The sequence below is a fragment of the Eschrichtius robustus genome, chromosome 1, assembly GCF_028021215.1.
Source record: "Eschrichtius robustus isolate mEscRob2 chromosome 1, mEscRob2.pri, whole genome shotgun sequence".
In the NCBI taxonomy this organism is placed as follows: domain Eukaryota; kingdom Metazoa; phylum Chordata; class Mammalia; order Artiodactyla; family Eschrichtiidae; genus Eschrichtius; species Eschrichtius robustus.
Window position 1 is genome coordinate 165,233,940 of NC_090824.1, and position 12,645 is coordinate 165,246,584.

General features: G+C 40.9%; 1 protein-coding gene across 10 annotated transcripts in view; it reads left to right on the plus strand.

The window, feature by feature from the left end:
- Window positions 1-12,645, plus strand: part of ADAMTSL3 (ADAMTS like 3) — a 365,276-nt gene that overhangs the window by 133,642 nt on the left and 218,989 nt on the right. For all 10 annotated transcript variants that reach the window (XR_011075723.1, XM_068558758.1, XM_068558696.1 and 7 more), the window contains one exon: window positions 6,055-6,100. Coding sequence is in view for 9 of the 10 variants with exons in the window: in XM_068558758.1 (XP_068414859.1) it covers window positions 6,055-6,100 (46 nt within the window). In the remaining variant the exon portion in view is untranslated. The remainder of the gene's footprint in view (window positions 1-6,054; window positions 6,101-12,645) is intronic.

Here is a 12,645-nt window from a genome sequence, read left to right on the forward strand (position 1 = left end):
GCCAACCATGGGAAAGACAGGTTTAAGTTAACTGCTATTTTAAAAAATTAATATATTTCTATGCTTCAAAACACATGCTTCTTAATTTTTAAGACACTAGTATTTGAGTCAGTACATCAGCAAATGAATGCAATAAATTATACTGCTATAAACTCCAGGGAAATTTTATTAATGTTTTTAATGTATCCTCATGCGGAATCAACATATGTTTTTTATATATTCATAAATTTATGGCTTCAAAAATCTTCAATTTCAGGGTGTTATGAATGTTGTAATGGATAGAAAATACATAATTGTGAAATGATGTTCTTGAATTTTCATATACTTCCGATAACCATTAGCTCTTGCAAATAATAATTAGAATGGAATTAAAAACTTGGAAGTAATATTTCTGCAGCTCAGTTGCTTTGAGCCAAAGGAATTATTTCCAGAATAAGCTGGCAGGTTCCTGCTTGGGGAATTAGGACTCCAGTGTCCTTAACTTTAAAATAACTTGCATTTCATTTTATGCCTGTTTCATAGAGTGGCCATTCATTTTCACACTAAATTGTAACCAAAGCATTCCACATCAGTAGAGGCCAGTCAGTGGGTTCAGTGTGTGTTAGGTTGGACAAAATGAAGTAGAATATGAAAAATGTCCACCAGATGGTTGGGTTAAATAAAAACCTTACTGCTGACTTATTAAGGGAATTGAGAGATAATCCTACTGCATCTTTATATCCACATCCTAGTGCAGAGTAGGTTCACCATAAGAAGTCATTGGAGAAGGAATGAGTCCAAAATGGTACTTTATATTTTGAGAATTCATGAAATGAAATGCTCCTTTTTTTATATCACTTTGCTGCAGTTGTAGTGGCGTTTTTAGTAGAGATATACTTACATTTTAGGTTTAGATTTTCAGGCCCAACACTCAAGATGCAAGTTAGTGCCTCACAATTAGGACACAGCAGATGGCAGTGGGGTGTAGACCACGACCATATGGTCTACACGGCAGGCCTGAGACACAAGCTGTCATCAGCAAATATGTTCTTTTCTCTTAGTGTTAAATTTTTCAAAATTGGTTTTGTTTTACATTTAAATAACTAAAATTAAACCATTACTAAAAATGCATTTGAAAAATTATTTCTGAAGTTCTAATACACTTTTAAAGAAAATGTCATTCTTTGTAAGTTTCCACAGTTTTTGTATTCCAGTATTTAGATCAATTCAAATACTCTCTTAAGCCATGTTTTTTGTAATTTACCTGCCCCCATGAAATTGGAATCAAAAGCTTTTTAGGGTTATAAGTCAGCATAATACAAGAAGATTTTGGTTATCACTTCCCTAATCTATTAGCTGCTTTCCTCAGTTGGGGCTTTTCCAAAAAAAGCAGAGTACTTCAAATTACCCTTTCACTTTTTCTGTAATTTATTTTCTTCTTTTATCCACACATAATAAGCACAATGAAGTAAGTCATGTAAGTAAATGACCTTGTCCACTGGCATAGCTGTTGTTTCCCAGGAGAATGGAGTCATATCCTTTTGACCAAGAGAGAGACTTCTCCACCCTAATAAATTTTTCCTGCCAGACTCCCAGTTTGGTGCTTCTGGAATGTTTAAAATTTAATGTAGCCTGGCTGAGAGTTTAATAAATTTCAAAGTCCTATACCTCTGATGAGTCACAAAGATGGAAATATACAGTGTTAGGAAATACTAAGACTGGGTCAAACTATTGCAATAATCTAGGAAGGTGTTCTAAACTACAAGTCAAGAGAACTATATTAAAAGGAGGCAACTAATTGGACACTTTGTCTGTATTCCAGTTCAGAAATTTAAGTATCATTTAGGTAATGCTTTTGGAGGCAGCCGTAGTGCTGTTCTTTTCACTCCAAAATGCCTTTCTCCTGTATACTTTCTAAATCCCATTAGGGACTGCACCTCCCAGAAAACAGATATGAAGAGACTGAGGTACATGATGCAATTGGAGCAGAAAGTAAGGTGAGGATGGTATGAGATGTGGATGGAGAAGGGTGAGTTTAAGAAGGATTGCAAAGGGCTTCCCTGGTGGCGCAGCGGTTAAGAATCTGCCTGCCAATGCAGGGGACACGGGTTCGAGCCCTGGTCTGGGAAGATCCCACATGCCGCGGAGCAACGAAGCCCGTGAGCCACAACTACTGAGCCTGCGCATCTGGAGCCTGTGCTCTGCAACGGGAGAGGCCGCGACAGTGAGAGGCCCGCGCACCGCGATGAAGAGTGGCCCCCGCTCGCCACAGCTGGAGAAAGCCCTCGCACAGAAACGAAGACCCAACACAGCCAAAAATAAATAAATAAATAAATTTAAAAAGAAGGATTGCAAAGAAAGAAAAAGCAGTATCAAAAAGTGTATCAGTGGAGTTCCTTGGTGGCCTAGTGGTTAGGATTCTGGGCTTTCACTTTCACTGCCATGGCACAGGTTCAGTCCCTGGTCAGGGAACTGAGATCCCACAAGCTGCGTGGCGTGGCCGAAAAAAAAAAAAGCATACCAGACAATAAAACACAAAATAATCACTACAGGAAAAAGAAAATCAATCATGTGGAGGGGTATCTGTAGGAGATTTCTTGGAAGTATAAGAGAAGGTCAAACAAATGAGATGTATATTAGAGAAAATCATAGATCAATAAGGAAATAATAAGAGCAGAGAAAGGGAACTCTAACTTAAGAATTACAGATATTCTTGGAACAAGAGCAGTAATCAAAATTATAATCTGAGAGTAATACGCAGCACTGCAAGTAAAGACCTTGAGTATTCTAGTCAAAAAGACCAACCATTTTTAGTCAAAATCAGTGAAAATAAACACACAACTAGGTACACCCTGACTATAATTTTTACTTCAAATAGTAACAAAACAAAACACTATATGCTTCCAGGCAGGAAAATAAAACACATGTACAAAAGAATAAAAATCAGACTTCTCTTCTGTGAGTCTAAATGACAAAGGTCAATGAAACGTGTCTACAGTTTTGAGGAAAAAGGAACATGAAAAAAGTAATATATCTTGCTTCATTGCCTTTCCTATGTGAAATACAAAGTTTAGTAATAATATGGGAGACATTTACCCTTCTTGAAAAAACAACCAATCAAATAATACTTAGCCAACCAAGAGTTAAAAACGCATACATGAAGAAATCACAAGATAAAAGGAATGACATTTGTTATCCATTTCTAGATATGTATCCTAAATGTGAACAAAAATGAAAGCATAAAGATGTTTAGCAAAGGATTATCATATAAAGTAAGCAGACTCAGCAATCCTACCTCTTAGTATTTGCCCAAGAGAAATGAAAAGTTATGTTCACACAAAACCTGTATGAATGTTTACAAACCTGTTTACAAATGTTTACAAAACCTGTATGAATGTAGAATGTTTACAACATTCTAGTTCATAATTGCTAAAAGCTGGAAACAACCCAAATATCCAGTTGGTGAATGGGTAAATAAACTGTTGTACATACACACAGTGGAATACTATTCAGCAATTAAAAAGGAGCAAACTATGGATACATGCAACAGCATGGGTGGATTTCATATGTATTATGTTAAGTGAAAGGAGTCAGTCTCAAAAAACTATACACTGTATGATTCCGTTTACATGGCATTCTGGAAAAGGCAAAATTAATGGGGCAGAAAACAAATCAGTGGTTGCCAGAGGCTGAGGATGGAGAGAAGTTGACTACAAGGGAGCAACCTGAGGGCATTTATGGGGTGATGGAGCTGTTCCACATGTTGATTGTGGTAGTGCTTACACCATTGTATGGCTTTGTGAAAACGCATGAAATTGTGCACCCCCAAAAAGTGAATTTTAATGTATGTAAATTTTAAAAGTAGGGAAAAAGAGGAGGCAGCACAAATACCCACAAAAGGTAATGTCTGTAGAACAATGTGAATATACTTACAATCCTGAAGAGTATACTTAAAAATGGTTAGGATGGTAAATTTTATGTTATGTGTATTTTACCACAATTAAAAAAATTCAAATTCAAAACTACAAAAAAAGTAATGTCTGTATTATGGGCTATTATGTAGTCATTAAACAATTTTTTTCCAAGGAATTATTAATAAAATGGGAAAAGGCTATGATATTAGATTAAAATGAATACGAAGTTGAATGGGCTGTATGATTTCACAACTGTAAATAAATCAGGGCAGAAACTCTGGAAGATGAAATGCCAGATTATTAAGGGTAAAGGTCTTGAGGATGGGATTTTTAAAATATTTATTTATTTATTAATTGGCTGCGTCGGGTCTTAGTTGTGGCATGCGGCATCTTTTGTTGCGGCTTATGGGCTCTTTGTTGTGGTGCGTGGCCTTCTCTCTAGTTGTGGCATGCAGGCTCATTAGTTGCCACGGTCGCATGGGCTCCAGAGCAAGCAGGCTCAGTAGTTGCGGCACTCAGGCTTAGTTGACCAGAGGCATGTGGGGTCTCAGGTCCCCGACCAGGGATCAAACTGGTGTCCTTTGCATTGCAAGACGGATTCTTAACCACTGGACCACCAGGGAAGTCCCAATGATGGGATTTTTAATGCTTGGTTTTCCTCCTTTATACTTCTTGGCACATTAGTTGTCTTCACTTACTCTTTTTGTAATTGATAAAAAATAGAATCGTCAGAAGGTATGTGCAGTGAGTTATATACTGCTGAAATAGACTTGTTCAGCCATTTCATATAGGCTCATATTTAAATCACACCAGCAAAAAAGGATCTCTTTGGATCCACTTTTTAAAAGTTCTTTTCTTCCAGGGACTTCCCTGGTGGCACAGTGGTTAAGAATCAGCCTGCCAATGCAGGGGACACAGGTTTGAGCCCTGGTCTGGGAAGATCTCACATGCCGCGGAGCAACTAAGTCCGTGCACCACAACTACTGAGCCTGCACTCTAGAGCCCGCGAGCCACAACTACTGAGCCCGAGCACCACAACTGCTGAAGCCTTCGCGCCTAGAGCCCACGCTCTGCAACGAGAGAAGCCAACGCAATGAGAAGCCTGTGCACTGCAACAAAGAGTAGCCCCCACTCGCCACAACTAGAGAAAGCCCGCACGCAGCAATGAAGACCCAACACAGCCAAAAAAAAAAAGGTCTCTTCTTCCAGGACTAACTGTTCTAAAACAAATTAACACTTGACTTTTAATTCAAGATGGCGAGTTAAGCCTGTGTTTAGCTTTTCTTGCTCCAAATTTGCCATTGAATTGACCAGGGACACATAAAGGGTAAAAACATAACTCCATGGAAAAACTGGGAAAGATCCCATTCACAGATGAATTATCTTTAAGGAGTTAATGTAAAATACAGAGCAGCAAGCACTGCACTGAGGAAAGGACCTGCCAGATGGAATTCCAAACATCCAAAAGGAAAGCTTGCCTGGAAGATGAGTGGCTGGGTCCCAAAGCAAGTGGTTGGAGGGAAGGATAGTGTGTGGTCATCCCTGGAGGATTCTCAAGCATATACGTACATGCATATATGACTTCAGATCCTAGAGGATCGGTGTCCTAAGAAATCCACCCCAACACTATTTTGTAGCATTTGTTTAATAAGGCTGGTGGCTGAAGTAAAATATAAGCATTGCCTCAGGCAAATTTCTGACAGAGACCATTGTACTGATTAGAGAGGGAGGTTATAGAGGGGCCAGCTAACTTGGTGACCTCAGTGAGGGAGGAAGAGAAATTCCCCTACAGGGACGTGCTACACAAATACTTCTGCCTGTAGCTTTATCTTCTTTTTCATAGAAAAAGAAAACATATATGCACACATTACACACACACACAGTATACATTAATTTTAGTGGTTATATAGACCCTAGGGTAAAAACTGTGCTTAAGTAATATTATTACATTAATTCAACTAAAGAATTCACTGTATTTAATGTGACACTTCCATGAGACTTTCTGGCCTCCTGATCCTTGAAAGTTATTTCTTAGAATCTAAACTTTGAATCTTTGAGGTAATGGGCACTAATAAAAGTTTTACGTGTGCCTCGTTTTCACTTGTTTTTTTTTTTCCTGCTTGCAACTTCCATGAAATCCTTATTTTCTTTTTTTCCTCAGGAATTGTGAAGGGCAGAATATTCGATACAAGACATGCAGCAATCATGTAAGTTCTGTATGTAATAAAAATATATAATCCCATAAAATATGTTCATGTTTGAAGTTATTATGTACCGTAAAGCTAATGGCCTCTTGGGTACTACTCATTGTGGAAAATTTGAATATTCATTTAATTGACAACGGGTTTTGTATATCTCATACCTGCCATTTATACTACCTTTTTAGGCCACTTCACATGTATGATCTAATTTGGTAAGCATTTAATAATTTCTGAATTCATAGAAACAATACATAATACTGGTAAATGCCTTCAAAGTTCAAAATGCTCTATGTGTATGATTTCACCTGACCCTCACAACTGTCTCCGAGATGTTGTCATATGAGGTGTGGTTATTTCTTTATTTCACATGAGGGGACTGGGGCCGAGGGAGGTGAAATTATTTTCCGAAGGCCGCATAGGAAGCGTACAGACTTGAACTTGTCTAGTGCTGTTTCTCCTGCTCCAAAACACCTGTCCCGCTCCCTGCAAAATGTGTTAAGGAGTACTGTAGGTGACTCAAGAAAACCACACCTGAGGAAGGGTTTGTAAACCTTGCTCTCATTCTACAGTGATCAACACAAACAAAAACTAAAATTCAAATATACAAACGTGCAATGCAAGATAAAATGTCAGAAAGCACCAATCCTATTTTCCACGTAGAACATTTCGGTTGTTTGTGATGTATACCTGAATCAAAATGACAGGAATTCAAAGGAAATTCTGAAAATCTGAAGATCTAAGTGAGATTTAGGTTTTTTATTAAAAAATCAATTTTTCTCAATTAGCTATATCATTTATTTTAAATGTTTCACTTACTGGAGGGACTGCCCATCTCTGTTCCTTCTCTGTCCTGGGCCAGTGTGAGACAGCAGTCCTGGGTAAGCATTTCTGTTCTATGGACCCAAACTTTTCCTCGTTGGACAGCCTCAAGCTCTAGACTTGGGGAGTGGAGAATAGGCAGTGTTAGCAGGACCTTTTGTCTGTGGAGCTCAAGCCACATTTTCAGTCTATTTTAATCAGTGGCGAAGCAGAAATGTTTCTCTCTCAAACTTTGGTGGGAAAAATCGTGCTTATTTATAGGGCACTCAAAATCCAATATCACCCAGCCCTGAGGTAGCCAGATTTGTGTCCACTATGTCCTAGGAGGGATTTTGGGAGACAAGGCAAATAGGTTTCACATGTCCTGTGACAGGATGGACTTGAGGAATCGAGAGATACACATGCACGTGGGTGCACAATTAAATGAGCTGGAATCCAGGTGGGGATGAAGGAGGGAGAGAGGTTGACCGAGCACAGACACAGGCTGGCATTTAGGTACAAGCAGAGTCTAGCATTCGTTCTTTTTTTTTTTTTAATTAAATTAATTAATTTTGTTTATTTATTTTTGGCCTCACCGCACAGCATGTGGGATCTTAGTTCACCGACCAGGGATTGAACCCGTGCCCCCAGCATTGGAAGTGCGGAGTCTTAACCACTGGACCGCCAGGGAAGTCCCCTAGCATTCATTCTTACACCAGCACGTTGATGTATTAGCAGCCTCAGGGTTTTACACACAAGACATTTCCATCTACTACCTTTTGCCTGGGTACATTTTAGTTTTTAATTGCTGCTGCAACACATTACCACAAACTTGGCTTACAGCAATACAAATTTTTTATTATCTTACAGTTTTGGAGGTCAGAATTCTGATACGGGTCTCACTGGGCTAAAATTAAGGTGTTGGCAGGGCTGCATTCCTTCTGGAGTCTCTAGGGAAGAATCCATTTCTTTGTCTTTTCCAGTTTCTAGAGGCTGCCCACATTCCTTGGCTTGTGGCCCCTTTTTCCAACTTCAAAGCCAGCAACATTGCATCTCTCTGTCCATTTTTATGTAGTCACATCTGCCTGTGATCACAGCTGAGCAAGGTTCGCCCACCTGGATAATCCAGGATAATCTCCCCCTCTCAGGGTCCTTAACCTTAGTCAAAGGATGCTTTGGGCAAAGCCCCTTTTGCCATGTAAGGTAACCTGTTCGCAGGTCCTAGGGATTAGGTTGTGACCATCTTTGCGGAGGGTGCATTATTCTGATTAACACAGTGGGACAGCTCGGCTTCTCAGACAAATTGGTCTGGCAAATTCCTTGCAGTCATTCCAGAATAAATTTCACAACAATATGCTATCAAGGAATACTCTGTGAAGCTATCTAGGAGAATTCATTTTAAATGTCCAGATCAAGATATTACATTCTGAGATTTCATTCTAGGGTTTCTCTCTCTCTCTCTCTCTCTCTCTGTCTCTCTCTCTCGTGTGTGTGTGTGTGTGTGTGTGTGTGTGTGTGTGTGTGAGAGAGAGAGAGAGAGAGAGAGAGAGACTGCTCTAGCTAGTTCCATTCTGAGATTTCATTCTAGGGTTTCTCTCCCTCTCTTTCTTTCTCTCTCTCTCTCTCTCTCTCTGTGTGTGTGTGTGTGTGTGTGTGTGAGACTCTGCTCTAGCTAGTTTCAAAAAGGCAGCTCTTTTCAACACAAGTGTTATATAAGGGTCTAGGAGTGTTGTGCCATGCAATGTAGAGAAAGAATGTAATCTACTAAAATTGGTGCATATTAGTTGCAATGGTTAGAACTTTGGTGAGCTTGAGTGAAGATCTCATGCTCCTGAGGCTCCGAGGGTCTTGGGAGTACACATGGTCTCTAATTGATGGTCCCTCAGAGGAGTCTGCAGAAACCTTTAAAACCTCCAGGCTGGTGAGAAATAGATGCTTAGGAGGTGGGAGCTAGTGGGGGAGGACAGCAGTGTAAATTTCGCCCTTTTCTATATCTCAGAGTTGGAATCCTAAGAGAGTCCGTAGAGAGATTTCATAAGAAAATGACATTAATTTCTATGCTTGCCATTGCAAGTGCAGAGTTTCCAACAAAATTCCTTACAGGGAAATAAGGGAGCCCTGTGGCAGGTCTTTCACATCTGTAGTGTTCAGGGCACCCCTCCATCTCCACACGCCAAGTGTCTGCAGCCGTGATACTCAAGCCCTACTGTAGACCAGATGTGGATAAAGGCAGTCCCAGCTGCAGTGTCCATGATCTGTAAGAAGTCTGTTCCTTTACAGGAGTGATTATACGGGTATATTCCGTGGAATGTAACATAGAAACGTTTCAAGGGCGTCACGCGCCGTAAGTGGATGTAACCACAGTGAACTCAGTGTATGAATATGGTCACATCTTGGTTTGTCTTTTTTTACATATAATTACTGGAGATGCTTCCTGCTTTATTAGTTAGGGATTTAGACTCTTGAAATCTTCATCTCTCTTATCACCCCAAGGAGTCCAGAGAGCAGGAGAGGGAACTATTCTGCAGCCTATCTCAAGTGGAGAGAGAACTGAGTTGTGAGCCCTGCTGTTGCTTCTCCCTGCCTTCCAATGACCTCACTGAAGATGGGCCATGCTCGTTCACTAGTCAGTGGCTCCCCCTTCCCTGGGGATGGGGCTCATCACCCACTCTTTCGAAGGAAGCTGCCTTTAGTGATTCCCAGGTCAGGCACTCTTTTGAGGGAAACTTGCTTCGTGATTCAAAGATGCTCACACTTATACTTCTGGGGACCTGAGTGTCCCATCTGATGGGAGTGCAAGATCTCCCATTCCCATCCAAGGGATGTCACCATCAATGACCACATAGGGAGGTGAAGTGTGCTTTACAGAGAAGCAGAAGTCACCGCCGGTGAGCACCAGAGACCTGACATTCAATCCTGTTCCCGAGGTTGCTAATTCTTCTGTTCCTCCACGTGATTATTTGAAGGCTCAGGCTCTCAGCCTCCGGACTGGACCATGGCGTTTGTCACATGTGTATCAGCTTTCTAACCCCTAACCAAGATCAGTAATGGTATTAATAGCAACAATAATAGCTCAGAGTTATTAAGTACTTCTTAAATGCTAGGCATTGTTTGGAGTGCCTTTTCATGAATAAATAAATTTAATCCTCATAATCCCTACAAAGTAGGTGTTATTTTTGTCTCCACTTTTACAGAGAAGGAAATTTAGGTAACCTGCACAGGGTCACAGAGCTGAATTTAATCCCAGGCAGTCAGGTTCCAGGCTCCTTGGAAGTGTGTGCTCTTGATCACCCTGCTACACCATCATGCTTCTTGGAAAGAAGTGTGAAGAGGTCTCGAGCTTTGTCAGATAATGACATGACACCCAGACAGCAGGAAGGTCACTTCTAACAGCCCAGGAGCACATGAATTGCAGAGGTAATTGGAGGAACATTACACTTTCCGATACCATTATAGAAACTTCAACCCCAAGAACAGTAGGAAGGGCCTTCTGAATATTCACAGCTGGCCAGGGACAAAGGTCAGAGGAGGGCAGGGAGGGAGCTGAAGGCAGAGGCAACTGAAATGATGTCCTCCATGCCCCTGGGCCTTCCGCTCCAGCAGCCCAGGAGGGATCCCCAACACAGGGGAGGATCTGGCTTGACGACCCTGACAGCTACATTTCTGACCTCTGCCCACGTCAGCGGAAGACAGGGAAAAAAAAGCGGAAGACAGGGAACCTGGGAAAAAAGCAGGTTCCAGGCATTCAAGGAACGATTGAAAGTTCTTTTGTTATGGAGTCTGGATGTGTTAGGGACGTGCATTCAGAGCTCATAGACAAAGAAATTCCACTCGTGGTATGCAGGAACCCGTGCTTCATGTGGCAGAGTGGGAGGCATGACCAGGAAATGAGGACCACACTTCCCTCCCTGAGAAATCAGGCATCGGTTCAGCGGCTCTCCCTGCATTCATTCTGTCAGGGGAGATGGGGCTTTGGGCTGAAGGGCCGGGGAGATTAGGGGAACAGAACATGCCTATGTTCAGTACTGGGGCTCCAGGTAACCGCCATCTTCAGACATGACCCTCTGATCAACACTCAGCATGGGCTCTTCCAGCCAGGGCTGGGCCCCAGAGGCCTCAGGAAAGAATTATCCTTATCAGGGGTATATAGAGCAAGTGGAGAAGTTCCAAGGGCAGTCATGCATGTCAGCAAGGAGGCCTAATGCCTGAATTCACTCACTACTTGTATGTTTTTATACCAGGGTATATGAAATTAAAGGTAAAGCTGGAAGAAAGCAAAGGGAACATATTTTTAAAAATAAGTGTATCATAATTTGGTAAGAGTATTTTTGTAGCATGAACACATTTTTTATGTGGGCACAGAGGGAGGCATGGTTAATTCTGCACAGTGGGGTCCCTGGGCTCCCTGACAACTTTCCAGAAGAGGTGACATTTGATGTGACCCTTGAAAGATCTTTTATACTCTGGATCCCATGAATGGCTAATTTCTGACAGTTTTCTCTTAGAGGGTTTTTTTTTTTTTTTTTCCATTGCCATTTCTTCTGCTCTGGGCTAGGGCCGCTTCCTCTCATATCTATCTGCAGAACTCCAGTCCATCCTGCTACCATACTGGCCCTCCTAAAATGCTACCTATTCTGTCCCTTTTTAATATTGCTCCCCTCTGTGGATCCCTATTGCTTTTAATTCCCCTTACTTGCATTTCAGGACCTCCAAAAGATGGTGAGATTTACATCTTATTCAACTCACAAGTTTCACCCTGGCTGGACAAGGCTGTGCCTCATAGATACTGAATTTATTTTTGCTGTTTCTTTTTTGCTTATATCGTTTCTCATATCTTGTTCTATTCACATCACATAGTCCTTCAGATCCCTTCTGAAATGTTACTTATTCATGATGCATCATTTGCTTATTCTAGCTGATAGTAGCCACCTACAATAATTTATTTTTATGCTAGAAAATTTGGCATTTGTTATATAAGAGGATCACGAAATTTAACTCATACTATAACATGTATATGAAGATAAAATGTTCAAATTTGCTTCTACAGAAATCGTGTTTCTCCTGAGTCCCTACTCACTGCTTATCTAGGAGGAAAATTAAATATCTAACCCAAATTAAAGCTTGGTCCACTCCTATTATATAAATCATCTCTTAGGTAATGGTCTGTCTCTCTTGCATAAAAATACTCAGTTTCTTAGATAATCCTCCTGTCTTGGCTTCTCTCCCTAAGTTGTCCATACAGGTTTACGTATTCTCATGGTTTTAGGGAGGAAAGGAGACCCCTGTCTTCAGAATAGAATGGTCCTTGAATGGGTGCTGGTTGTTATCTGCTGTGCTTTACTCCCTTTTCCCCTCCCTCTCCTTCTTCCCCTCCCCCTATCTCTTCCCCTTCTCCTCCTCTTCTTCCTCCTAATCCCTCTCCTCCTTCTTCTTCTTTTCTATGCCTCCCAGGCTGGCTACCCACTCCTGACTGAGTCAAGTCTTCCTGATCTAGGATCTATTGTTTCCTTATTAGATTTACTCTTTCCTTATTAGCTCCATTTATTCACTTTTAAATTTAACTCTTGGATAACAATTTTATTTCCTTCATTGCAAAGTCCTACCATAAGTCTACAAATACCGGTAATAAATAACCCACGGTTTCAATGTATTCCATGCACATAGATGCTACATCTCCAATAAGATAACAAGCTCGCTAGGTAACTGATGGATTATATTCTTCTTTTGTGTTCCTTACAGCATGTCACCTAGGC